We start from the raw sequence: 25,560 nt of genomic DNA, 5'->3' as shown, positions 1-25,560 counted from the left end.
CACAATGTAATCTGCAAACATCATGGTCCACGGGGATTCCAGTCTAACCTCATCTGTCAGCCTATCCATCACCACTGCAAACAGGAAGGGGCTCAGGGCTGATCCCTGATGGAGTCCCACCTCCACCTTAAATTCATCTGTCACACCTACAGCACACCTCACCACTGTTCTGCTGCCCTCGTACATGTCCTGTATTATTCAGCCCAAAATTGTCCATTGGTGTGAATGTTTCTTTGTCTATGTGTGCCCCATGATAGTGCGGAGAAGTGCGATAAAAACGTGATATTATTGGCCAGATAGGAGTCACGCGTTGGTGCAACAATGGTTTAATCGACAACATGCAGCACATCACAATTTCAAACTCGAAATAAAACATGAAAGCGCATGTAAATACTGTACTCCATCATTACAATCGCATCTCTTAGCATGAGGCTAGCTCGCTGGCTAGCCGCTAGCAGGTAAACTACTCCATTGAGTGGCACTTAAGGCACTTTGGGAAAAGATGAAGCCATGGAAAGAGCAATTCTGTTGGGGTTTTTAAGACCACGTGTACACAAAAAAAAGTAATCATAATAATTAGCATAAAAATAAAGTTGCAGCAGGATTCAAACATTCACTGGATGACAGAATAGAAATATGTGTTATGATCTAATACAATCATGGATGCAATCAACGTCACTTTGGGGAGGTGTGCGAACATTCGGTCGAAAATAAAAGTTCATATTACTCGTAAAAACAAGTTTAATATTTTTCTTCAAAAAGTGTAAAATCGGCAGAATAGAAATGATTTGTATAGTACTTGCTAACAGCTAGCATGTGTAATTACATTGAACATGTCACCAATGTTGCTACTTGAACATGAACTTGGAAGGACAGTCACATTTCAATTGATATTTCATTGGACATCCATTTGGCTCTTTAAAGAATTTTTTTTTTAAAATGAATGGGCCCTTATCCTCAAAAATTATCAAACTTTGACACGATGCTACACCCACATAAGATGGGGTAGCCAACAACAACAAAAAAAAGCTTTCCAATTTAGCGCCACCCACCTGTCTAGGACACCAGCATCTGATTGGGGCTCCTTTGGGTGAATTCCCTACTATTTGTCTGTCAGTATGAACCCAAAGTGACTGCTTTCAAACAAAATGGCTGACTTCCCATTTAATTTCGGGCACAGACGCTTGACCTTTTTCTGCGTCCTGTTATGATTAGGGATGGGAATCAAAAAGCCAGTCATTAAGATTCCTAGGAATCATTTGTTAGCTTGTCTGACAATTCCGCTAATCGATTTCTCTTACAAAAAAATAAAATAAAATAGCTCTTTGACTGTGGCTGAGCTGCTGGTGAGACCACTTAAAACGTCTCAATGTCGGGTGTGTTTTGTTAGATTCAGCAGAGGGGAAGGCAGGGAGCTAGAGGAAGAGATAGGAACCTGCGCTTTGACTGGGGCTAAACTGCTGGCGAAGCCGCTTTATGCACCTCGTTCCTGACCGTGATTGGGTTTACGTTGTGGCGAAAATGACAGAGGAGCGAGGAGGAGAACAAAATTCAAAATGTTGAAAACCAGCTGTCGCGTCAGAGCAGAGAGTCTGCTCTGACGCTCACCTTTCCTGGATGTGCCTATGGGGAGGCTGCCCTGACTTTCTCTAGGTGATTTTTTTTTTTAATATCCAGGGTTCACTAATTAGGGAATTCACCCAAAATAGCTGCCTTCCTCTTTTTCCGGCATGGGTCCTCTAAACTTTTTTGAGCCTCCTGTTATGAGATATATCCACTCAAGTCCACGTCGCTCAAATTATTTTTTTTTTTTACTAACACTCCAGGGGGCGCTACTGAAGGAGTTTTTGGGGTCATGCTGGGGGCCCCTAAAATACAAAAAATTCACCAGGATACATAATAATAAACAGTGATTCCAAGAGGGCATTCAAACCTCCTGATGCTCGGATCCTGACAAATCATTGGACATAAAAGTCAGTGGCATGTGATTGGTCACAGAGCTACACATGCAGGTCACTTGATGGTAGCAGGCATGCAAATACGACTGCGATTTAATATAAACGTCAAAGGTGTTGTTTAAGTCTGTTGACCTCGATGTGTGCTTTCACATTTTATTTGCTAAGCATAAAAGTGTTATAATTGTAATAATAATCATCATCGTCGTGTAAACTTGATTTTGGTGGTACGTTGAAATACTAGCACCGTGCACGCCGAGCTGCCTGTTGCCTGACAACAGCTTGCATGTGCATGTAACCCGTAGGGAGGTAATAATTGGCACACTGACACATTACACACTAGCCTAGCATTTGTTGGCGTCCCAAGTGCTAACACTTCTTTAGCCTAGCATGGAACGTGATGCTGAAGGTGGCTGACCCTTATGTCTGCTTATTTAGCCTAGCATGGCTGGTGATGATGAGGGTGGTTCAGAATTGTGGTGGCATGCGACATTAGTAGAAATGCTTAACACTACTTTTTTTTTTTTTCAGACCAATACCAGTATGAGTTTTCACTATTGTGTAGTCACTGATACTGACACAAAGTACCGATACCACTAGTAGTTTTGTTATACATACAATTTCAATTAAAACAATGACAGATAATTATGAACAAATAACTTTCTTACCTGCGATTGGCAGGCAACCAGTTCAGGGTGTACCCCGCCTCCTGCCCGATGATAGCTGGGATAGGCTCCAGCACGCCCGCGACCCTTGTGAGGAGAAGCGGCTCAGAAAATGGATGGATGGATACCTTTCTTACTTTTTTCTTTCTCCGATGTGTCAAACCTCTGCAGTGCAGCGCCAAACACTGGTGAGGAGGACTTAATTAAGATTTTTTTGCCTTAAGTATCAGTTGCTAGTATCGGTATCCAGTATTGAAATAAAGCCTGTATCGGCCCGATACTGTACTCGCCCATTAGAGAGATTAGCATGGTATATGCTAACACTTCTTCAGCCTAGGCACAGCGCAGATGATGCTGAAAGTGGTTCAACATTACATCTGTTTGCAATGTTAGCATGCTATATGCTTTAGCCGAGTATGTCTGATGATGCCAAAAGTGCTTTAGCATTAAATCACTTTACCCTAGCGGAGTGTGTGAATTATGTGGAGGATAGTAGTTGGTCAGCATCATGTTCATTTGTGAGGTTCCTAACATTTCTTTAGCCTCGCGTGGCACGTGATGCTGAAGGTGGTTCAGTCTTGTGTCTGCGAGGTTAGCATGCTAAATGCTAGCACTTCTTTAGCCTCGCGTGGTGCATGGCAAATGATAAAGGTGTTTTAGCATCGTGTCTGTTTACGAGGTGAGCATGTTCAATGCTAGTTAAATATTGTTAACAGCTAAAAATTAAATAGCACAGGCAGGTTGTTATGGCACACAACAGGCAACAGAGGGCGCTGCTCTCTCTCATGGTCTCTAATTAAAAAGCAAAAATTAAAGCGACACTTTCACAAGCAGCAGGACTGATGGGAAAAATAGTCAGGAAGTTGACTATGTATTGTTTGCACCTGTTGTTGTTGTGAAACAATGACGAGAATGTGACTATTTGGAGCACCGCCAACATTCCGACATCTTTTATCTTCTTTTTTTAAAAAAAAACAAGACTGCTCGTGGATCCTCTCCTTCGTGCCCAACTCTCATCAAATTATGTTGACTTGTCGACTTGTCGCTAGGTAGAAAAGTGAGCCGGCTCCAGAGGCAGCTAATCTTGTTTCCGGCCATTACACGGCCGCACCTACACGCAGGAAATTAAAGTCATGTGACTCACGTTATTTTTATAACACATCATGAATCATTAGCGCATCTAGCACAATCATGTGACACATTAATAATAATAATTAGAATAATATTAATAAAAATACATGTTTAATTTGGTACCAGTGTGGTGAGGTCCACAGGAGACACTGTAAGACGTCCACAAGCTGACTGCCATCAGGAAGGTAGTGATGAACCCAAACACCTGACACCAACACCACACACAAACATTACACCAACACACAAACATTACACACAACAACAATGGGACAAATATAACAACAAATAATACAACACACAACAAACATGATCAGACATGACAACACGCACACATCACAATACATACGATAACACACAAATAAGTAATGTTGTGTAGTTACACAAAATCATAACAGGCACACACACACACAGAACAATAGCACAACAACAACAATGCCAACACACCCAGACAACAAAAAGAACAAAAAACATCCCAATAACACAAAAACATGTCAAGATGAGTGTTGTAGACTTACAGAAGCCGCCACCAAGGCAGACACTCCTCCACTCTTCACCGCTGCCACAATGGAGGCAATGCAGATCAGCACCGTACCGACACAGTAGTGGAAGAATTCCTAAAAGGAGGAGGACAAGAAGGAGATGAAGGAAGGGAAGAAAGATAAAGCGACAGATGAGAAGGAAGAAGTGGAGGATGAAGTGTAGGAGGAAGAGAAGTATGAGAAGGAAAAAGGAAGGAAGAATGAGGACAAGGAGACAGAAGAATAGAAGGAGGATGAGGAGAAGGAAGAAGAGTAGTAAGAGGAGGAGGAAGAGAAAAGGAGGATGAATATGAGTGGAAGAAGGGAGGAGAAAGAGGACAAGAAGAAAGGAGTGGTGGAGGGAAATGGGGGAGTGAGAAAGAGGAGAAAGGAGGGAAAGAAAGGAAGAGCAGGAGATGGTAAAGGAGGGGGAGAAGAAAAGGAGGAAGAGAAGAAAATTAGCTAGAGGAAAAGGAAGAGGAAAAAGAAGAAAAAGGAGGAAGAGGAGAACAAAGGTGATGTACAGTGTGATGATGATGATGTGAGGTGGGTTGATTGTGGGCGTGGCTTACAGTGAGCAGCCAATTGATGCAGCCCATCTTGGCCTGCAGGCGGCACAAGTGCATGAGGAAGAAAACCAGGAGCACCACCAGGAACCAAATGGCCACCACCTCAAAGTACTGGAACGCCGCCCAGTTAGGCCAGCCCCGCGCACAGTGCACGCACAGGAAGGTGACCAGCAGCGCCACCTGGAGGGGACACCAACACACCCGCAGACGTCACTTTGTTTACATCTTAGCCCACCGCTGTCAATCCAAGGAAATGAGCTCATTATGATGGATTTTTATAGTTATTAATATATTTACTTATACAGTGTTTCCCTACAACTTGCAGGAAAGGAGCCCTGCTGCGAACAGCGAGAATGGCAGCAAAGCACTACTTTTCTATTGGACAGGGCTACGTATAGTATATGCATGTGTGGTGCAGATATATTTTTTGTCCATTTGGGGTCGTCATCCACGGATTCTATACTATAATAACAATGACGTTCAACGTGCACTTTAAAAAGGCGGACTTGGACTGTTGAGTGACGGGGGAGTCAGCAAATTATAGTATAATAGTATATTTACTGGCTTTGGCTTTAGTGTGTGCAGAGCGACGGCATCGGCAAGTTGGCAAAGATACGCTTGTCATTACTGTATTTTGTTAGTGTACCTTGTTCAATAAATCGATAGAAAGAGCACCAGTGGTTGTTTCCATCCTTACTCTATCCAAAACACATGCTATATTCAATTAGCTAACGATGTTTACTTAACTGGAGATGTGCAGTTAAGTAAGCTAAGACAGTTGGACTCTGCAATATTCACATTGTACTTAAGCTTCTTTTATTAAGCGTGATATGATCCCAAATTTAGGACATGCTCTGTCTTTAAAGCACTCTTTCCTCTGAGCTCGCGCATAACTCTGTTGAATCAATAGTCCATGTTGAAAAATAATCACTGAAAAATTACGATCCGTGATATAACTACAATTAAAAAAATATGCAATGCACTGAACCTCCAAAAGGTGAACCACGATATAGCTAGGGATGACTGTAACTAATGAGTAACCCGGAGGCCTATTATAATTTAGCACAACTGCAATGGGACATTCTGATTTCCTACGAATGAAGTGATCATTTGAAAACATGAATACTTGCAGAGACTTATAGTTTCATTTTGATATTTATGTTTCATAATTTGTTAAATTATTGTTGGTAATTATTGTGAGAAAGCATTAACACGATCATTGTTTTACATAGATGAATATACATAAATCATTAATGATAACGTCACATCTTAAGGGCTGTCGGCCTGTCACTATCAGATATTTTTAGAATTGATTATTCCATTGATTAATGGAACAATCGGATAAAAACAAATAATTTCATTACTGTATTGCAAAATATTTTTTTCCAATTGCTGTTTAATAACCAATTATTATTGTTTATGTGGTATTGTTTAATGGTTAAACAAAACCATATAAACAACAATTAAGCAATATGACACGAGAGGGAGTGATGTACTCACCAACATTTTTTAAACTAAGAGCTACTTCTTGTGTACTGATTAATTTGTAGGACTACTAGTTTGATATACACTTCTGAGGCTGCATGTTCAACTACATGTCAATTACAAGTTATTAATTCCTGCAAATAATTATTTCCGTAATATATTATATTAGATCGATTAAACGGCGTATTATTTTTTTCTATAGATTGATTTGACTTTAGGGCTGGGAGAAAAAAAAAAAAAAATCTAATAACTCGGCTAAGTCAACTTCAAAAATAGGAGGCAGAATTTCTGCCTCGACGCTCCGCTCCGCCGAGACCCAGAAAAAACAAAAAAAAGGAAGAACACGGACGCAGTGTTGGGCCACTGATAAACTTTGCCAAAAATGACAAGAGCATCTGTAAGTGATTTCTAAGACACTGTTAGATGTGTTATGTACATATAACATGATGTATGAAAAGGCTCAATGGTAGTTTTTTTTTTTTTTTTTTTTTATACCTAAAATGGTAAATCCTAGCGTGCGAAGAACTCTGCGGCAGATGTGCTAACCAGTCGTACACCGTGCCGCTGGTCCGTAACATGTCACAAAATAATAAAAAATGTTGATCATTGTTTTCCAAAGTAAACGTAGATGTTTATAAATGTCTTATTGTGATTAAACACAAAGATCAGAGAATATTTACTGTTGAGAGGTTGAAATCAGAGGATTTGGACCATTTTAAGTTAAGCAATGGCTCGAAGCGATTGAGTTGTTGATTCATTTGATTATCGATCAGTTGTCGAGCAATCGTTTAATTGTTGCGCCTCTGGATATAATTAAAGGAAATTTGAGCAAATTGGCTATTTCAGAAATGTGTACCAAACTGGTATCCCTTCACATCAATCAGTACCCAAGAAGTAGCTCTCAATTACAAAAAGGTTGGTGACCCCCAGCTACTGCTGCTGCTGTGTGTGTGTGTGTGTGTGTGGGAAGGGGGGGGGGGACCACACCCACAGATTACAGTGTTCGCACTGCCCCCTCCTCATCAGCCCGTTGACTTGATGCAAGCGTTTTTAGCGAGTCAGCTAAATGCGTCATTCTGCTGCTGAGTGTAGTTGTTGTAGTGTAATTGTTGTTGTGTGCTGTCTGACCATCTGGGCCATCTTGAGCAGTCCCGGGATGGTTCGGATGTATCCCAGGTTGAAGACGCTGTCGGACGCGGAAGTCCTGCCGGTGCTGGTCGGGCTGACCGTGTGAGACATCTTAGACTGCCTGCTAAGAACAAGCTAAGAACAAACTGATTACTAACTGACAAGAAAAAGAAGAAGTCCTTTTGATCCTTTTAGAACGGTTCCGGTGCGCAAAGGCGCCAAAACATACGCCCAGCCTGCGTGCACACTTCCGCTGACGCATTTCACAGCTAAAGCTCAGTCACACGCGTAGTTCCAGCCTTATATTTCACAATAAAAGTCTAGTTGAAGAAGAAAGGCGAAACTTAGCTGAACGACATGGCACTTCAATTGTTGTCCACCTGCTGACTAAAATTATTATTTTTAACTAGATAAAGCATTCATGAAGGTGCTTAAGGACAAAACTAATGTACAATGGTGGTTCTTTAAGTTGATGTTACTCATTCCTATTACATTATAGACAGTAATGAACTTTGAACCCCAAGTCAGAAGGAGATTCAACTCTGAACACAATAAACGATAAAGAAACAAAAATATACATATACTATAGTACTACAAAGATTATTACAAAAAGACAACAGCGGACTTCTATCTTCATTTTATTGTTTGAACTTTGTTAATGCTTTATTGTTTGATAAAGTATGTTATCTTAATTTGTTTTATGTACAGCACTTTGTTGCAGCTGCGGTTGTGCTTAAAGTTCTATATAAATAAAATTTTGTTGAGTTATCTAGGGTGTAGTCTGAGTGAGGAGTGTCTAAAAAATTCATCAAATGCTGGGAAATATGCAAGCGAGGGTGGAGCAAAGATTATCCAGTACAAATTAATACATAGGTTTCTTACTACCCCCTCCAAACTGCATGGGATGGGCTTAGTGGCTAATAAGAGGTGCTGGAAATGTCAGTCAGAAACGGGAATATTCATAAACGAAATTTGGGAGTGCAAAATTATCGAACCTTTCTTGGGAGAAGTCTTATATTATATAGGGAAATTATATATGTCTACTGGGAGATTAAACAGAACTGTCCAATACCTGTAAACATAATTTTACAGTGATCACGGCTGCATGGATCATCATCAGATAATGGAAAAATACAGTACATCCACCCCAGACATTAAAAAGAAATTGATGGAATCGATGTTAAAAATCATATGAACACATTTGCTAGGATAATGATGTTGAGAACTACAGGAGCGCATGGGACTTTTTTCCACATTTGATACTGGAAAGACAGCGATGAATGCGTTGGCTAGATTGTTGTAAGTGCCAATGAGTATTTGAATTTTACTGTCATTAACATGGATAATTAATATAGTAGGCCTTTTTCAACATTTGTTTGTATATGTTAAAACATCCATCCATCCATCCATTTTCTGAGCCGCTTCTCCTCACTAGGGTCGCGGGCATGCTGGCGCCTATCCCAGCTGTCATCGGGCAGAAGGCGGGGTACACCCTGAACTGGTTGCCAGCCAATCGCAGGGCACATTGAAACAGACAACCATTCGCACTCATAGTCATGCCTATGGGCAATTTAGAGTCTCCAATTAATGCATGTTTTTGGGATGTGGGAGGAAACCGGAGTGCCCGGAGAAAACCCACGCAGGCACAGGGAGAGCATGCAAACTCCACACAGGCGGGGCCGGGGATTGAACCCGGGTCCTCAGACCTGTGAGGTTGACGCTCTAACCAGTCAGTCACCGTGCCGCCATGTTAAAACACACTAAAACAAAAATCTGTTGAGGTGGCACGATGGGCGACTGGTTAGCACATCTGCCTCACAGTTCTGATCAGGGACACGGGTTCACATCCGGCCTCGCCTGCATGGAGTTTGTATGTTCTCCCTGTGCCTGCGTGGGTTTTCTCCGGGTACTCCGGTTTCCTCCCACATCCCAAAAACATGCATGTTAGGTTAATTGAAGACTCTAAATTGCCCGTAGGGGTGAATATGAGTGTGAGTGGTTGTTTATTTATATGTGCCCTGCGATTGGCTGGCGACCAGTTCAGGGTATACCCAGCCTCTCGCCCAGAGTCAGCTGGCATAGGCTCCACCACGCCCTCGTGAGGATAAGCAAACTCCAAAATGATTAAAGTAGACAACAAAGACAAGAAATGACTATGAAGACTCCAAAAAGACAACTTATGAACACAAAAAATTGCAACAAAAAATACAACAAAAAGACTACACAAAAGCTCCAAACAACTACAGAAAGACAACAAACGATTACGAAACACAAAATCAATAAAAAATGCACTCCAAAGGCAGCAATGCATCGGCTGCACTACAAAGGGTCAACGACTGGAAGTGAAATAGGCAGCAAGCTCTTTCACTTACAGTTGAGTGGTTGTGGTTGAAAATGAAAGTTTGAGCAGGTGAAGAAATCATGCAGAGATTACAAAGTACTTTGGATCACCCTGACGTGTCATCCGAGTGCCGCTATATTGGTATGACAAAACAAATTCAAACTCCTGCAAGCAACATTTTTATTTAGACTCCGCCGCCAGTGAAGCTTGGAGATGACAACTTCTCGGATGATGAAGGAGATGAAGATGATTAGTTGAGTTTCACAGTCGAGTACAAAACAGCTGAAGAGACAGAGTTGAACATTTGACATCTGCAAAAGACTAAAACAACTTCAAAAGACTATAAAAAAGAACTACAAAAGACAACTAAAGGCTTTTTAAAAAAATGAAAAAAAACTACAAAAAGACTCGAAAAGACAATAAAAAACAGAAAAGACAACAAAAGACTATCCATCCATCCATCCATCCATTTTCTGAGCCGCTTCTCCTCACTAGGGTCGCGGGCGTGCTGGAGCCTATCCCAGCTGTCATCGGGCAGGAGGCGGGGTACACCCTGAACTGGTTGCCAGCCAATCGCAGGGTACATAGGAACAAACAACCATTCGTACTCACAGTCATGCCTACGGGCAATTTAGAGTCTCCAATTCATGCATGTTTTTGGGATGTGGGAGGAAACCGGAGTGCCCGGAGAAAACCCACGCAGGCACGGGAAGAACATGCAAACTCCACACAGGCGGGACAGGGGATTGAACCCGGGTCCTCAGAACTGTGAGGCTGACGCTCTAACCAGTCGGCCACCGTGCCGCACAAAAGACTACAAAAATACAAATACTACGAAAAGACTTGGAGACTACACAGACTACAGAAAGACTATAAAAGACTAAAGACAACGGAAAGACTATAAAATACTATAAAACGGCTACAAAAAGACTTGAAGAGACTACGAGAGAACAAAAAGACTACAAAAAGACAATAAAAGACAAAAATGATGACAAAAAGATTAGAAGAGAACCCGGGTCCTCAGAACTGTGAGGCTGACGCTCTAACCAGTCGTCCACCGTGCCGCACAAAAGACTACAAAAATACAAATACTACAAAACGACTTGGAGACTACACAGACTACAGAAAGACTATAAAAGACTAAAGACAACGGAAAGACTATAAAATACTATAAAACGGCTTGAAGAGACTACGAGAGAACAAAAAGACTACAAAAAGACAATAAAAGACAAAAATGATGACAAAAACATTAGAAGAGACTGCAAAAAAGTCTACAAGACTACAAATCTACAGACAGACTATGACAGACTACAAAGTCTACAAAAGACTACAAAAAGAGTACAAAGACTACATAAAGACTATAAAAGACCATAAAACAAGTACAAAAAACCTAGGAGAGACTATAAAGACTACAAAAGGACAATAAAAGACAAAAACGATAGCAAAAAAAACTAACAAAGACTGTAAAAAGATTATAAAAGACGAGGAAACTACAACATTAGAGAACAACTTAAAAAATGACTATTTAATTTAAGCCTTTTGCAATAGAATGAATGATTGACTGACTGATCACAGAAAGTGGTCTTCGCTCACCTTGTCCCTGTGTGTGAACATGTGTGGATGACACACCTTCACCTGAAACAAGACACACACAAATTACACACATAAAACCTGTCATACACACTGTATACATACAGTATAGAAATGTACTGTACACACAGATTCATTATAGACTATACATAGGTGACACTCACAGGCCTCAGGAAGACCAATAGTGGCATAAACAGTCTGAACCTCATCGGCGCTGCTGTCGGGATTATGTGAGGAATGCAGGGGTCCTTCCTCTGCTTCACACAAACACACACAAAACACAACAAAAATCCTTTTTCATAAACACAAAAAAACTCTGGGTCACCAAGAAATCGCACTCTCAAATAACCCTGCCACACTCACACCCAAAAACTCACACACAATAAAAATTTCACACACAATAAACTTCCCGTACAGTCCTAAAAAACTCTCCTCCACACAACAAGAAATATTTTTGGCCTATATGGCACCTCATACGTGTTGGGCCATGTTCGTGTGTCATTGTTGATGTATTAATTATTGATTTATAAATTTATAGGCTCGTGTTCAGGTAAATGTCAATGTATTGGTGTGTTAACATGGTTACAGTTTGTGTCCAAGTTCATGTCTTTTTATACGTTCATGTATTCATGGATTTCGAGCTTAATGAGAAAAATCATCTACATCATCATTATCTAATAATGTCACATGACGTCGAAGTCATCGCCTCACCTCTGAGCCTCAGCCGATGGATGACAACACCACACATGGCCAACAGCAGCAGCGCTCCAGCGACGCCGCCGCATATCAGGGCCGCGCGCCTGGCTATGTTCGCAGGCGGGTACGTCTGCTCGGCCCGCCCCAGCACGCTCTCCACCCTGCATGTGAGCTCACCCTGTTGCTCGTCGTACGGGACGGAGCTGCTTTGTTTCAGACCCGCCATTGAAGTCTGCACCTGCGCCGGTAACGCCGACGCTAACGGGCAACCGGAGGCCGACAGCCAGGTGATCCTGGGCAGTGGTTTGCCCTCCGCCACACACTGCAGCCTGTGGGGGGCGCTGGAGCTGCCATTGACCAATGACAGGCTCAGGATTGAAGGCTTCACTGACAGCAGAAGAAGAAACAACTCGGCAAATGACTCAGCTGTCTTAGGAATCATTCACTCATTCTCTACTCCTGGAAGACTATATAGTTGGTGCCTTGAGATACGAGTTTAGTTCATTCTGTGACCACGCTCCTAACTCAAAACACTCACATCTCAAATTATCTTTCCCCATTGAAATGAACAGAGGTGTCATTAATCTGTTGCAGCCTCCCCGAACAAAAATCAGACATAAATGCTAATAGTGTTTTTAACATGAAAATACCACTATAATATTATACATAGCTAATCACATGATTATGTAGAATGTAAAGAAATTAAACAGTTTGGCCACATTTCTTACTTCATTTCAATGGACAATGTGACGTTTCTTTTGGTGTGTGCACCTTGGCCACCCGGGGACAGTATAATACTGATACTAAAGAAGTCAATAGTCACAGGTATACAGTATATTCTTTAACCTCTGCGAAAAAAAACTCATATTACTGGATCTTACTGAATTACAGTAATTGTGAAACTTGTGTGTCTGCTTGACTGTATAATACAGTGATTATACGAGTAGTCATGATGCACAGTGTGCTCAGTGTTTAATTCTTTACATTCTATTTGATTATGTTAGTACCATATGTTTTTATAAAGTACAGTGTTATCAAGTACTATTCCTCCCTTAAAAACACATTACACACATTTTTGTTGGTTTATTTGGTGAGGCTGGAACATAATAACATTTCCATTTATTTCAATGGGAAAAGATGACTGGCGATATGAGCGCTTTGAGTTACAAGCGTGGTCACGGAATGAATTAAACTTGTGTCTCAAGGCACCACTTAATGTAATTTTGGACTGTGGGTGTCAATGACTCAAGAGTTTTTGCTAAACTACAGTGGAGGTTATAGCGGTGTAACACTGTATTTCTAATGAGAATTGCTAAAATACTAACACTCTTAACAGTCGCTACACTTCCATAGAGCAAGAAAGCACTCTTTTATAACTCATCAGCATTCACACACGAATGCAAATAACCATACCCCTTATGACCAAACAGGAATTCCACTCATAGAATTCAGTCTTTACCTTGTACTTTCAGAGTTAACTCCTTCCTCTGCGTCCGGCCTCCATCCGGCACCACATGGCAGAAGTAAACACCATCATCCTTCACCTCGACGCCTCTGATAAGGAGCGACAACTCGCCTTGGCGGAGGTCGCAGGTCAACGAGAAGCGATCGAAGCCCAAACAGTCGGTGGGCGCAGTTGGCATGTCGTTCTTTAGTACACACTGGAAAAATGGCCTCACGGTGGGGAGTCTGGCGGTCCAGCTCACCTTGATGCTGGTGGCATCCTGTTTAGGATGAGTGAAGGAGCAGCCCAGGACTGCGTCTTGTCCTCGCAGCACGCTGACCACGTCCGAGACGTTCACATGCAACGAGGACGACGATACACTTCCTGTACAAAAGTACTCACACTCTGTATTTAAAGACTGATTTGTTTCTAAATACATTAAAAATGTTTGACGATATGTGCTGAGCTATAGCGATGAACTCTTTTTCACCATTTCAGTTGTTTGGATTTTTGAGGCGTGGCAAAAACCAAGCGCAAGTATGCACTAGGCCTTTCTGGCATGAGTCGGCCCTCCCTACCACATAACTCCCCCACCATAGAAGTACTGAACGCTGTCATCCCAGACAACCCAGCTGCTGGTCTCCTTGCTATCTGCCTCACCCACTACCTTCTTAGTTCGATAGATTGGTATGTTATGTAGACCCACACATGGCACAAAACTGAGTGAGGTGGTGATTTATTGGACGCCACCAATGGTGGTCCGCAGTCCGCTCACCAGCTAGCTAGCTAGCTCGCTAGTCCGCTAGCTCGCTAGCCCGCTGACCGTCCTCTGCATCGTGAAAAGGTCACCGCCACACTTGTTTTTGTCATACAGACACTTCAGGGAAAGTCAACTGTTTATTAAAAACAGAAGCACACATTATTCTGCCCTTGTGGTGCACACTACAGACATTTTAGCACATATTGACACAGCATCCTATGGCTGGGATAGACTCAATTTTTCACGATTTCGGAGACTCATTTTATTTGCTTCATGAGTGTTTTATTTATTCAAATTCGGCAGGTTTGTTAACAACACTCTTCTCTGTGGTGTGTCAAATTTATAAGACCTTTTATATTCACTTTACAGGCAATTCAAGCACAAGTACAGTAATGCTTCCACGTCAACATGCTAATGTTGCTAACTACTTTCACACATCAACATGCTAATGTGGCTACCTGCTTTCACATCAACATGCTTATGGTGCTAACTGCTTTCACATTACCATTCAAATGTTGACATGCTAATGTAGCTAACTGCTTCCATGGCAACATGATAATGTTGTTGCTTTCACCTGAAAATGTTATGATGGTAATGTAGCTAACAGCTTCCATGTCAACATGCTAATGAAGCCAACTGTTTTCACATCAACAGGCAAATGTTGATATGCTTATGTAGCTAACAGTTTCCATGTCAATATGGTCATGTAGCTAACATTTACATCAGCATGCTAATGGACCCAACTGCTTTCACATCAACATGCTAATGTCATTCACTGCTTTCATGTCAAAATTTTAATGTCGCTCACTGCTTTCATGTCAACATCTTTCTGTCACTTCAACATGCTAAATTGATTCGATGTCAACATGCTAATGTTGGCAACTGAGTCCTTGTCATGAAGACGCTGGTCAAACCAATTGGAAGATTGTGTTGAAATGACGAAATGTTCCGGAAGCGCAACTCACCTGTGATAACAGGATTCACCAGCAGCAGCAGCACACAGGCGCGCATGTTGAACACACACACATGCGTGTAGAACCGCATAAACGCACGTTAGCTATCCCGACACAGCAATTCAGGAAGGAAATGGGTCACAAGACGCTGACTCGATGGTTATGAGATAATGACACACACACACACACAACATGCTAAATTAGCAAATGAAAACAACTACAAATTAAAACAAGCTTACCTTATGGTGTGTATGTGTGAGTTTTTTGGGTGAGTTGAGAGTTTTTTGGTGGGTGAGTTTGAGTTTTTTTTTGCTTGTGAGAGTTTCTTTGGGTGAATGTGAAGCTTTTTGTGAGTTTGAGAGGTGTTTTGCCACAATGAGAGATTTTTTGGTGAGTTTGAGAGGGTTTTTGGTAAGTATGAGACATTTTTTGGTGAGTGTAACATAGGGTGTAGTTTTTGGGGTATGTTTGGAATTTTTTTGTCACCTGTGAGATTTTTTTGTTGAGCAAGAGAAGTTTTTGCAACGAGTGTGAGAGGTTTTGTGTTGTGAATGAGAAGGTTTTTTTGGTGATTGAGAGGCTTTGTGTTGAATGTGAGAGGATTTGGGTGAGTGTGAGAGTTTTTAATGATTAGTTTGAGGGTTTTTTTGGTAAAGGCAAGATAAATTTTATTTTTGGCCTATACGGCACCTCATAACTTCCTGTGGCATTTGTTGCGTTTCTACACTTCCCCCCCAGCAGACAAGAAAAACTTCCTCAAAATAAAACAAAGGGCCACACTGGAAAAACATCAACAGTCACAGACAGGCACACGCACACTCGCTCACTCACTCACTCACTCACTCTTCCATCATGGAGGTGTTGCTCTGCGTCTTGTTGTTTGCTGCTAATAGAGGTGAGTTGCACCACATACACACACTCGCACACATATTGTGACATAATGAAAATGACAGATGAGATAAGATAATGTTCAAGTGTTCATATTCATGTGTTCATTTGTTTATAGTGTTTCTGAGCATTTCAGTCGTGTGCAAGAATATTTCAGTAGTGGCGTGAGAGCATTTTTGCAGTGGTTGTGAGAGCATTTCAGTTGTGTGTGAGTGTGTGTGTGTGACAGTGTGAGCATTTTATTTGTGTGTGTGAGTGTTCCAGTATTGTGTGTGAGAGCATTTCAGTTGCGTGTAAGAGCGCCTTTCAGTTGTGTGTGACAGTGTTTCAGTATTGCGTGAACATTTCATTTGAGTGTGTGAGAGCCTTTAATAGTATGTGTTCAACAGTGTTTCAGCAGTGTTTGAGTGTTTCAGCAGTGTGTGAGCGCTTCAATTGTGTGTTCATACATTCATGTAGTGTTGATGTTCCTGTGTTGATGTGATCATAAATTCATATTATGTTCAAGTGCTCATCCATCCATCCATTTTCTGAGCCGCTTCTCCTCAGTAGGGTCGTGGGAGTGCTGGAGCCTATGCCAGCTATCATCGGGCAGGAGGCGGGGTATACCCTGAACTGATTGCCAGCCAATCGCAGGGCACATAGAAACAAACAACCATTCACACTCACATTCACACCGACGGGTAATTTAGAGTTGTCAATTAACCTACCATGCATGTTTTTGGGATGTGGGAGGAAACTGGAGTGCCTGGAGAAAACCCACGCAGGCACGAGGAGAACACACAGGCGGGTCCGGGGATTGAACCCCGGTCCTTAGAACTGTGAGGCAGACGATCTAACCAGCCGTCCACCGTGCCACCATCAAGTGCTCATGTTGATGTTAATTTTCATGTTTTGATATTCATGTTCATGTCTTGTGTTCTTGTATTTATTTGTTCACACACTCATATTCACGTGTTTATGTACAAAATAATGTACACGAAATGTAAATGAGCCCATATACGTAAGAGTGTGCCTTCTCCCCACAGTTTGGAGCTCTGAGGATGGTACATGGGCAGTGCACATGCAGCCGGAGGTGCGCGGCCTGGCGGGCTACCCAGTGGTTGTACCCTGCACCTTCAGCCACCCACGACATTCCCAGCATGCATCAGTGCGGGTGCACTGGCGTCTGGTTGGCAGTCAAAGGACCACCGTCCTCTACCACTGCACCAGTAAAGCAGGAGCCTCTGCCTGTGAGCCCGGGCCCCAGCAGGACCCACGATACCGGCTGGAGGGCGAACCTCGCCAGCACGATCTGTCCCTGCGCATAAATGACGCCACCCTGGGGGACAGTGGGCGCTACTACTGCGGCCTGGAAGTGGAGGGAAGAGATCACAAGAGCGTGGAGGACAACTTGGGGACCCGGCTGAGGGTGGAGGGTGAGTACTGAACAAAGGATCCACTTGGAAGAGGGCAGCCTTCCTCACATTTGTGTTGCCCAACACAGCGCCACCCAACATCCTGTCCTTGTGGGTGGTGGCCAGGGAAGGCTTAAGCTACACAGCTGAGTGCCGAACGGAGGGCTCGCCGCCGCCCGACATCCAGTGGCTGCGCCCCGACCACCCGCTGGAAGTTTCTACAGCGGGACCCCTCAATCTGACCGGCGACCTTGTCATCAGCCGGCTCCAGGATATCGAACCCGGATGGCAGGTCACATGCTCTGGCTCCAACCCACTCGGGAAAGATAAGGCCACCCTATACCTGCTGCCCCCTCATACACCCCCACTCAAGGATGGGGCACCGCCCCATCTTCTTCTGCTCCTGGTTCTGTTTCTGGGGTCCAAAGTAACCATGTTGGTGGGGATTTGGGTATGGCTGGTGCCTAAGGGGGCCCTCTTGTGGAGGCGACCCCCCCTAACCCCCGTGCGCCGCCCTGAACCGCTATCCCCACTTTGAACGTTTGGAATTTTAAATATTTGGAACAAAGTCCACTAAAGTTTGGATTTTGTGTCTGCTGCCACCTCCTGGTCACTTGAATCATTACTACCTTTTTATTATAGCGAAGAAGACAGACACACCCAGAGCACGACTTTTTATCGCTAGCCAGGCTTGCTAAATTCTAACAGGCATGTTTTTCACATCAAAGGTTTATCATTCATTAATTATTTAATCCGCTTATCCTGGTTGGGGTCGCGGGCGCTGGAGCCTATCCCAGCTGACTTCGGGCGAAAGGCGAACTACACTCTGAACTGGTCGCCAGTCAGTCGCAGTGCACTAATTATTTCATTAATTTATAATTAGCATGAGCTTAGCAATAGAGCTACCTCGCTAAGTACGAACTGTAAGCATGGCTACAGCATGGAGAAGATTTCACAAAGTTAAAAAAGGTTACAAAATACTAAAAAGAAGAAACTACAAAGATACTACAAGAGAACAAAAAGACACAAATCCCTACAAAAAGATGAAAAAAAACACAATAAAAGGCTAAAAGACAACAAAAAGATTTCAAAGATGTCAAAAAGACAATGTTTTTGTCTTTTGTCATTCTTACGGCTTTCACGTCAACATACTGTTTTCTTGCTAATGTGGTTAACTGCTCCATGTCAACATACAAATGCAGTTAACTGGTTCCACATCTTACACACACTCACAAAAAGACTGGAGAAGAAAGACTCCAAAAAGACTACGAGACAATAAACAGCTAACAGAAAGACTACAAAAAGTCTATACTACAAAAAGACTAGTAGACTATGAAAAGCCAACAATCACTACAAAAAACTGAAAAGACTACAAAACAGTAGAGCGTGTAAGTGTTTTAGTCGTGCATGTGAATTAAATATTTTTCAATAGCTTGTGAGTTTCAGTACTATGTGGCAGTGTTTTAGTAGCGTGTGTCTTAGTGATGCGTAATCGATCGTTACAGTAGTTTGTTTTAGCGATCGTTTCATCAATGTGTATGAAAATATTTCAGGGTTTTAGTGTAAGTGTTTCAGTCCGGTGTGAGAACGTTTCAGTTGTGTCTATTATCAGTGGTGCTAGCTTAGCAATAGAGCTACCTTTCTGAGTGCTACATGTTACTTGTATTTTTAGCCATGCTAATTTGTTAGCATCTACTGCACGTGGAAGCAATGCCAGCCTACAGCCTCTGAACCAATTTCCAAACCGTCAGGTGACAGGACGCAAACCTCTGTAATCTGGCAAGGAGAGTGTTTCAGTAGATTGGGAGAGAGTGTTTCAGTAGTGTGAGTGTTTCAGTTGCTTGTGTGAGAGCATTTCAGATGAGGATGTGAGTGAAACATTTTTCAGTAGTTTGTGTGATGTGAGGGTGTTTTTCATCATGTCTGAGAGGGTTTCATTTGTGTGTGTGTGTGTGTGTGTGTGTGTGAATAGATCTTCATGAATGTGTTTCAGTTGTGTGTGAAAGAGGGTTTCAGTACTGTCTGTGGAATTGTTTTAGCTGTGTGTGTGTAAGAGGATTTCATCAGAGTGTGTGAGTGAATAACTTTTCAGAAGCATGTGAGAATGTTTTAATGGTGCATGAGATCATTTCAGTAGTGTGTGAGTGAATACTTTCTCAGTAGTGCATTTCATTAGTTGGATTTAGTACTGAGTGTGTGAGCGTTTCAGCAGTGTGTGTTGAGTGTTTCAGTAGTGTACTTCAGTAGTGAATTTGAAAGCCTTTTAGTAGTGGTGTGAGAGCATTTTAGTAGTGTGTGTGAAAGTGTTTCAGTAGTGAGTGTGAGAGCATGTTAGTAGTGTGTGAGTGAATCATTTTTGAGTGGTGTGAGAGTGGTTTCAGTTGTGTGTGGCAGAGTTTCAGTCATGAGTGTGAGAGCATGTTAGTAGTGTGTGAGTGAATCATTTTTGAGGAGTGTGAGTGTTTCAGTTGTGCAAGAGAGTGTTTCAGTAGTGAATGTGATTCTAGTAATCTGAGTGAGAGCTAACCCTAAACATCTGATGTTCTTACCTGAGGTTTGACTGACGGCGGGTGCTGGGTTCCCAAAAAGGACATCAACCTTTTCTCCCACATAGTACACGGTCATCTTGTCGGAGGTGTGCCATATGGCGTTGTTGTCCAAGGTTAGGTTCACCACTGTGGAGACGTAGTCAGTCCCCATGAGTGGTAGCCAGATGTGGTCCTTTGGTGGGCCGCCGCCCATGCGGACTCCCCCAGTGATGTCCTTGTGGACCAGGATTATGGCAAAGTTGCCCATGTCTGGTATGGCGTTGACCACGAAGCAGGAGGCCAACTCCGACTGTGGGATGAGTGGCAGGAGCAGGCCGGGACGGTGGAGGACGGCGATACCAAGGAGCTCCAGTAGAGCCCAGCCCGGGTACGAGGAGTCCTTCTGGGAGAACATAATGTTGATGAGGGGGCACTCTGGATGTGGACACATACTTTAATCAGCTTTCTAGGGTGTGTGTGTGTGTGTGTGTGTGTGTGTGTGTCTGTGTGTGTGGGTGGGTGGGTGTATGTGTGTGTGCGCACGTGGGACACCTGGGAAAGGAGTACAGAGGTTTGTTCCTCCACGTCTTGGAACCCAAAACATAAGTGAGTTAGGCACGTGTTTAGGGCCCCATTAACAATAGGGGACCCCCCCAAAAGCAATTAACAGTCAACAGAGTTTGAAGTTCAGTGGACCACCACCATATATATGAAGCGATTATTTTTTAGAGAGTTGTACACTCTTCAGTGTGGCACCAGGTTGTGCCACAGCATGCCAGGCAGCACTGAGGTTTACTGGAAGAGATGCTACGTAATTAACGGCAAGAAGAGGCAGATGAGGCCCTCAACTAATCTCCCACAAAGAGTTCCCACAGAGCAGAGGGAATATATATTTCGGTGAGTGTTGTTGCATCCTCTTCTTGCATGTGCTGGTGCTCTGTGTGTGGTAAAATAGCAGCTGTCTGAAAGTTTATTATTACCATAACATCTATGTTAATTTCCGTAAACCCATTTGTGAGATTTCACATATTTTAGCATTAAGATATAGCGGATTTTCGTTATTACAGTGATGCCCTGCCATATGAGTGCCTGGATTTACGAGGGTTTCGAGGTATTAGCATTCGCTTGGCCGAATTTGACATGAGTGTGCTTCAGACCCCCACCGTTACACAGCGGCAGTAAACTTCACAACATCTGGCCACCATCAGTTCACATTGATTTCCTCTCAGTGGAAGGAAAATAACCTTTGGTGGCGGTAATGTGCCATTAAGTTGGTTTTCCAACCACCAATAGAGCCCACAAAAGAAATACAAGGAAAGCCAATACATTATATATACATAATAGAGATAATAATAGTTATGTTTTGTGCTTAGAGTTTTGTGTGTGTGTGCAGGCTATGTGGAGAGCAAACGTTATTACTGTGTGTTTTTATATAGTACAATACTGTTGAGAGCAATTTTTCTTATCAAGAATTTTTTTTTTAAACACATTTGGTTGTTTTTTTGAGCGGGCAGGAACGGATTAATCACATTTCCGTTCATTTCAATGGGGAAAGATGATTTAAGACACGAATGTTTTATGATACGAACGTGGTCACAGAACAAATTAAAATCATCTCGCAAGTATATGGTTTGGTTGAACATTTTGTTGCTTAAATATACCTTTAGTTGTCTTTTATTTCATGTGTTAGTTTTACAGTAAACTTAAAATTTGAGTGACAAATAGCTGACACGAGCACACTTTACCTTATTTAGAGAACTGCGCGAGCAAGAGTCTTCTTTTCCTTTCTCTCAAAGTGATGTTATATGAGTCTCCCATTTTTTTGACAGTGAGAGGGTGAGAAAAGGTGCTTAGGAATACTTTAAAAAGTGTGTTTTAATGTTTGTGTTCTATAATAAATTTAAATGTGCTTAAAGTGTGTGGGAGGGACAAAACAAAATTAAAAATTTTTTCGATATGGTCGCACTATATCGTGAATTTTCAGCTATCGTGGGTGGATATGGAACGTATTTTAAAATTTAAATGAATTAGTTTTTCAAGTTGTTTTTACATAAGTGATATTGTTGCACTATTTAATATTTTAGCACAATGCTGTTGCCGTTATAGACACTTTTAGAGTCAATACATAATTATGATAGTATGTAGGTTTATTTTGGTCTTTTTAGTAGGCCTAGATGATATTCAGTATCCCACTTTATTACTTGGGATGTTGTGTAAATCAACCTCAGTCCACTCTTGTAGTGTCACTCCTGCAATAGGTTTACAGTAAGTGTAAGAATGATAAATAATCAATATTATTGTCAGAAATAGGTAGGAGCCCCAAAATACAAGTTTTCTCATAGCTTCATGAAAATGTGGGCAATGATCAAGAGTAACATCAGAGTTCTTCACTATCATGTCAACAAACTTGGCAAGGGGTTGTCATAGCAATGCAGGCTCAACCGATGTTTGAACTTACTTGGCTCTGTCGCCCCCTTCAGCAGGAGAAGCAGTTCTGCAGGATACATCCTGAGGAGCCAAACTAATCACAGCAGTGACATCGCTTGGCCTATTTTAGGAGGGCTTCAAGCACTCCTAAATATTTCTCAAGCGCCCCCAAAAATAATGGTAATATTGTCGAAGGTTCATTGTCCTAGCCCCCCTAAAACCGATCTCTAGCCCCCTTAAACAAGCATTGGTCTCCACAAAATAAGCCCCCCCCCCATACACACACACCCCTTAACAATTAGGTTTTGGGCTAAATAAGTGTTTTTTTTTTTTTTTTTTTAAAGTTTGGGTCTGCCCCCCCAAACATGAAAACCTAGCGACGCCCCTGAATCACAGTGATGCACTTCTTATAATAGCCACTAGATTTTGCTATTGTGTTCCTTTCTGAAAATAAAACAAAAATCGGGGGATACAAAGATACATTTGTTCAGATATAAATGTATTCATTTAATGTACTTGTCCAGTCATCCATTCTCTGTAGTGGCTCTCCCCAGTAGACTCACGCGTGGGCTGGAATCTATCTCTGCTGTCTTTGCACAAGAGGTGGGGTACACTTGGACCGGTCGCCAGTCATCGTCAGGCAGACAAACAACCATTCACACTGACGTTCACACTTATTGACAGTTTCATTGCCTTCAATGAAGCTAACATGCTGGGAAGTCACTTTTACATCACGCCCCCTTTAATATCAGTTTGATCTGTTGTTTCCTGTCACACTTCCTGTTCGAAGAACGTAAAATGTTGTGGTCTTACCTTGTCTTTCGGTCGTGGACTCTTCCACACTGCAGCTCTCGCCTCCAAACAAACAAACACGGAGGCGCGCGTTTGTCAGTCAAAGCAGGATGTTTGCATGGCGTCAATCTGACTCTAACGCCTTTCGAAGCAATTCTCAAGGCTTGCACAAAATATCTACACTAAAGCTCTTCTGAGTTAAACCTCTTAATTCAATTCAATTAACTTACTATGAATATAAAACCATCATTCAATATAGTTTTATACACATACCTGTTTATACACATACTGTATGTGTAGGGTCAAACTAGAGGTCACATCTCGAAACTGTGAGACTTTGAAGCCGAGGGTCTCGTGTGTTGTGCTGCGCTTTTATAATAAAGTGTGCCTGATAGTAGAGCAGCTTTGTGCACACAACAATGGCGTGAGTGTGCAAGAATATTCATCATGGCAGTGTGAGGGAAGCACGAATATGAAGGTGCTAATCACAGATAAGCACTTCAAACAGCCAAACCACATCAGTCACTAATATCACATCAACGATTGTTGATTTTAGGACTCTTTTTTCCCCCCGCTAAGGAATTAATGCTGGGGGGAGGGTGGGTTGGGAAGGGGGTTTAACACATTGTTTTATTTTATTCATTGTTTTATAACACCTTAGTCATGGGGGATGAATGGATAAATAAGGTAACATGATAGTTAGTGGTTAGCAAGTGTGTCTTACAGTTCAGTTCTGAGATTCTGGGTTCGAATCTGGGCACCGGCACTCCAATGTGGAGTTTGAATGCTCCACATGTGCTTGTGTGGGATTTTCTCCTGTATACTGTAGAACTAGCTGTAATAGCTTAGCATGAGAATGGTGTTACTGTTTGTGATCTCATTGTGCATTTTGGTTCGGGAAATGTAGCCATCTGTACCATTGTAATGGACCATATGCACAGCAACATGTTAAACATTTCCGGTGGAAAGGGTTAGGATTAGGGATTTCGAGAACGGAGGTGGAAAAGAGTCTTTATGTGTGCGGTGTTTTGTGTTGAGATTATCGGCGCATACCCCAGACAAGATGACCAAAACTGTTAAATACCTGATTTTTTTTTTATCTTTATGTGTGGGGTCTGTCACAGATAAAGCATCTTTTAAGATTTGAAAAACCCATATGTATGTACCAGACCTAAGACGTTAGGGCTATGTACCACTAAGCGTGAGGGGACGTGCAGGTGCTGTCTGAAACATTTTGAGTCCATTTGATTTTTGTCTGCAATTTTTTTTCTCAATTGCATTTCGTCGATGGGGGACAGGGTGTTTGGGGTTGTGTGTGTGTGTGTGTGTGTGGGGGGGCGATTTAAGGGGGGCACAGGGGCCCCAATAGAACCGCCACTGGGTATTTTACTAAATCTGGAAAAATGGTGGCCATTTTATTTTTATTTTTCTGTGCCGGATTTCGGGCATGTAGATTTAGTAGAGGTCCACCAAAATCGCGTTTCCCCATTGTTTCACGTAACTTAATCCTTGTCCTTTTCAGATTAAGTTGCTGGGAATTTCCTTTAGCACCTTGATTTTCAAAATTTTAAATTCAGATGAGATTTTCTGTGGTGCTGAAAAAGATGAAAATGTTCCTCGATTTTGGCGTGTAAAATCACACGTTCACAGGATTCGACGATGACAGAAAATCACTAACCCTTCCATGGTGTAGCCCGCCTGTTATCCAGTCAACAGTGAATGGCTCCAGCTCACCCGCAATTCGGATGGCTCGGTGGTTTTGACATCCGTCACCCCTCACAACTTTCGTCGCCCCCTTGTGCTGTGAGTGGCGAAGAGACACGTCACTCAAGAGATAGGGGCGTGTCTCACAGTTGACGTTTGTGTGGCGGCGGAGGAGAGAAGCGGCTTGCGGACCTTTCGCTATCAGTTTTGAACGTGCCCAGAGTGGAGTTCGAAAATGGCAGAGGACGTGATCGAGCAGATGAGGCCTTTGCTGACATCAGTAAGTTAGTTGTTGTTACTTTTTTTTATTTTTTTTATTTTTTGCTAAAGCAGACCCAGACGGAGAATAGAATATCTCATCCCGTCGAAGATGCGCCAAAAACGGCGGCACTCGTACTCAAGTGTCCCTCATTAAAGACTCAACTAAATTAATTTGTGCATTTATGGAGACTCTCTGGAAAGAGACACTTAACTGTGAATAGTCAATTTAGAACAGCAACAACAGCCTACCATAATTTAGTTGACGTTCCTTCCAGGAAGTGAATTTGCCTCGCGCGCATCCCTGCAGAGTCCCTCAAGAGAGCTGCAA

General features: G+C 42.4%; 4 protein-coding genes across 11 annotated transcripts in view; 2 read left to right on the top strand and 2 right to left on the bottom strand.

Moving 5' to 3' along the window:
• Window positions 1-310: 310 nt before the first annotated feature.
• Window positions 311-8,952, bottom strand: cmtm7 (CKLF-like MARVEL transmembrane domain containing 7). Its single transcript, XM_061674670.1, has 5 exons — window positions 7,452-8,952; window positions 4,842-5,018; window positions 4,267-4,365; window positions 3,875-3,956; window positions 311-3,731 (listed from the first exon to the last, which is right to left on the bottom strand). The coding sequence occupies exons 1-5, from the start codon at window positions 7,560-7,562 to the stop codon at window positions 3,718-3,720; spliced, it is 483 nt and encodes a 160-aa protein (XP_061530654.1). The 5' UTR covers window positions 7,563-8,952; the 3' UTR covers window positions 311-3,717.
• A 539-nt stretch (window positions 8,953-9,491) lies between these two features.
• Window positions 9,492-15,831, bottom strand: LOC133401540 (sialic acid-binding Ig-like lectin 15). 2 transcript variants are annotated; one of them, XM_061674666.1, is made up of 6 exons: window positions 15,248-15,831; window positions 13,538-13,906; window positions 12,094-12,465; window positions 11,547-11,639; window positions 11,386-11,427; window positions 9,492-10,074 (listed from the first exon to the last, which is right to left on the bottom strand). In XM_061674666.1, exons 1-6 carry the CDS (start codon window positions 15,324-15,326, stop codon window positions 10,043-10,045), a joined length of 987 nt encoding a protein of 328 aa, XP_061530650.1. In that variant the 5' UTR covers window positions 15,327-15,831; the 3' UTR covers window positions 9,492-10,042. The 2 variants fall into 2 exon arrangements, with proteins under 2 accessions (XP_061530650.1, XP_061530651.1); XM_061674667.1 differs by having other exon boundaries at window positions 11,547-11,636.
• A 190-nt stretch (window positions 15,832-16,021) lies between these two features.
• si:dkey-11p23.7 (V-set and Ig domain-containing protein) lies at window positions 16,022-18,954 on the top strand. Its single transcript, XM_061674668.1, has 3 exons — window positions 16,022-16,130; window positions 17,152-17,541; window positions 17,610-18,954. Exons 1-3 carry the CDS (start codon window positions 16,088-16,090, stop codon window positions 18,056-18,058), a joined length of 882 nt encoding a protein of 293 aa, XP_061530652.1. The 5' UTR covers window positions 16,022-16,087; the 3' UTR covers window positions 18,059-18,954.
• A 6,084-nt stretch (window positions 18,955-25,038) lies between these two features.
• Window positions 25,039-25,560, top strand: part of LOC133401537 (sodium bicarbonate cotransporter 3-like) — a 30,514-nt gene continuing 29,992 nt past the window's right edge. For 4 of the 7 annotated variants that reach the window (XM_061674656.1, XM_061674660.1, XM_061674657.1 and 1 more), the window contains exon 1: window positions 25,040-25,251. In XM_061674656.1, coding sequence (XP_061530640.1) covers window positions 25,207-25,251 — 45 coding nt within the window. In that variant the 5' untranslated portion in view covers window positions 25,040-25,206. Of the gene's footprint in view, window positions 25,252-25,560 lie in introns of all 7 variants that reach the window. The other 3 variants (XM_061674664.1, XM_061674659.1, XM_061674658.1) reach the window with 3 other exon arrangements.

Source organism: Phycodurus eques, chromosome 4 (assembly GCF_024500275.1).
Source record: "Phycodurus eques isolate BA_2022a chromosome 4, UOR_Pequ_1.1, whole genome shotgun sequence".
In the NCBI taxonomy this organism is placed as follows: Eukaryota; Metazoa; Chordata; class Actinopteri; order Syngnathiformes; family Syngnathidae; genus Phycodurus; species Phycodurus eques.
This window is presented reverse-complemented; position numbering and strand designations above follow the sequence as displayed.

Coding starts and splice junctions, on each gene's coding strand:
- LOC133401540 (XM_061674666.1), bottom strand. CDS start 15,326: ATGCGGTTCTACACGCATGTGTGTGTGTTCAACATGCGCGCCTGTGTG. Junction 13,907..15,247: donor GGTGAATCCTGTTATCACAG/GTGAGTTGCGCT, acceptor ACTTTTGTACAG/GAAGTGTATCGTCGTCCTCG. Junction 11,640..12,093: donor CCATCGGCTGAGGCTCAGAG/GTGAGGCGATGA, acceptor GTTTGTGTGAAG/CAGAGGAAGGACCCCTGCAT.
- si:dkey-11p23.7 (XM_061674668.1), top strand. CDS start 16,088: ATGGAGGTGTTGCTCTGCGTCTTGTTGTTTGCTGCTAATAGAG. Junction 16,131..17,151: donor GTTGTTTGCTGCTAATAGAG/GTGAGTTGCACC, acceptor TTCTCCCCACAG/TTTGGAGCTCTGAGGATGGT. Junction 17,542..17,609: donor GACCCGGCTGAGGGTGGAGG/GTGAGTACTGAA, acceptor TGCCCAACACAG/CGCCACCCAACATCCTGTCC.
- cmtm7 (XM_061674670.1), bottom strand. CDS start 7,562: ATGTCTCACACGGTCAGCCCGACCAGCACCGGCAGGACTTCCGCGTCC. Junction 5,019..7,451: donor TGCTCAAGATGGCCCAGATG/GTCAGACAGCAC, acceptor TGTCCCCTCCAG/GTGGCGCTGCTGGTCACCTT. Junction 3,957..4,266: donor CTGCCTTGGTGGCGGCTTCT/GTAAGTCTACAA, acceptor TGTTGGTGTCAG/GTGTTTGGGTTCATCACTAC.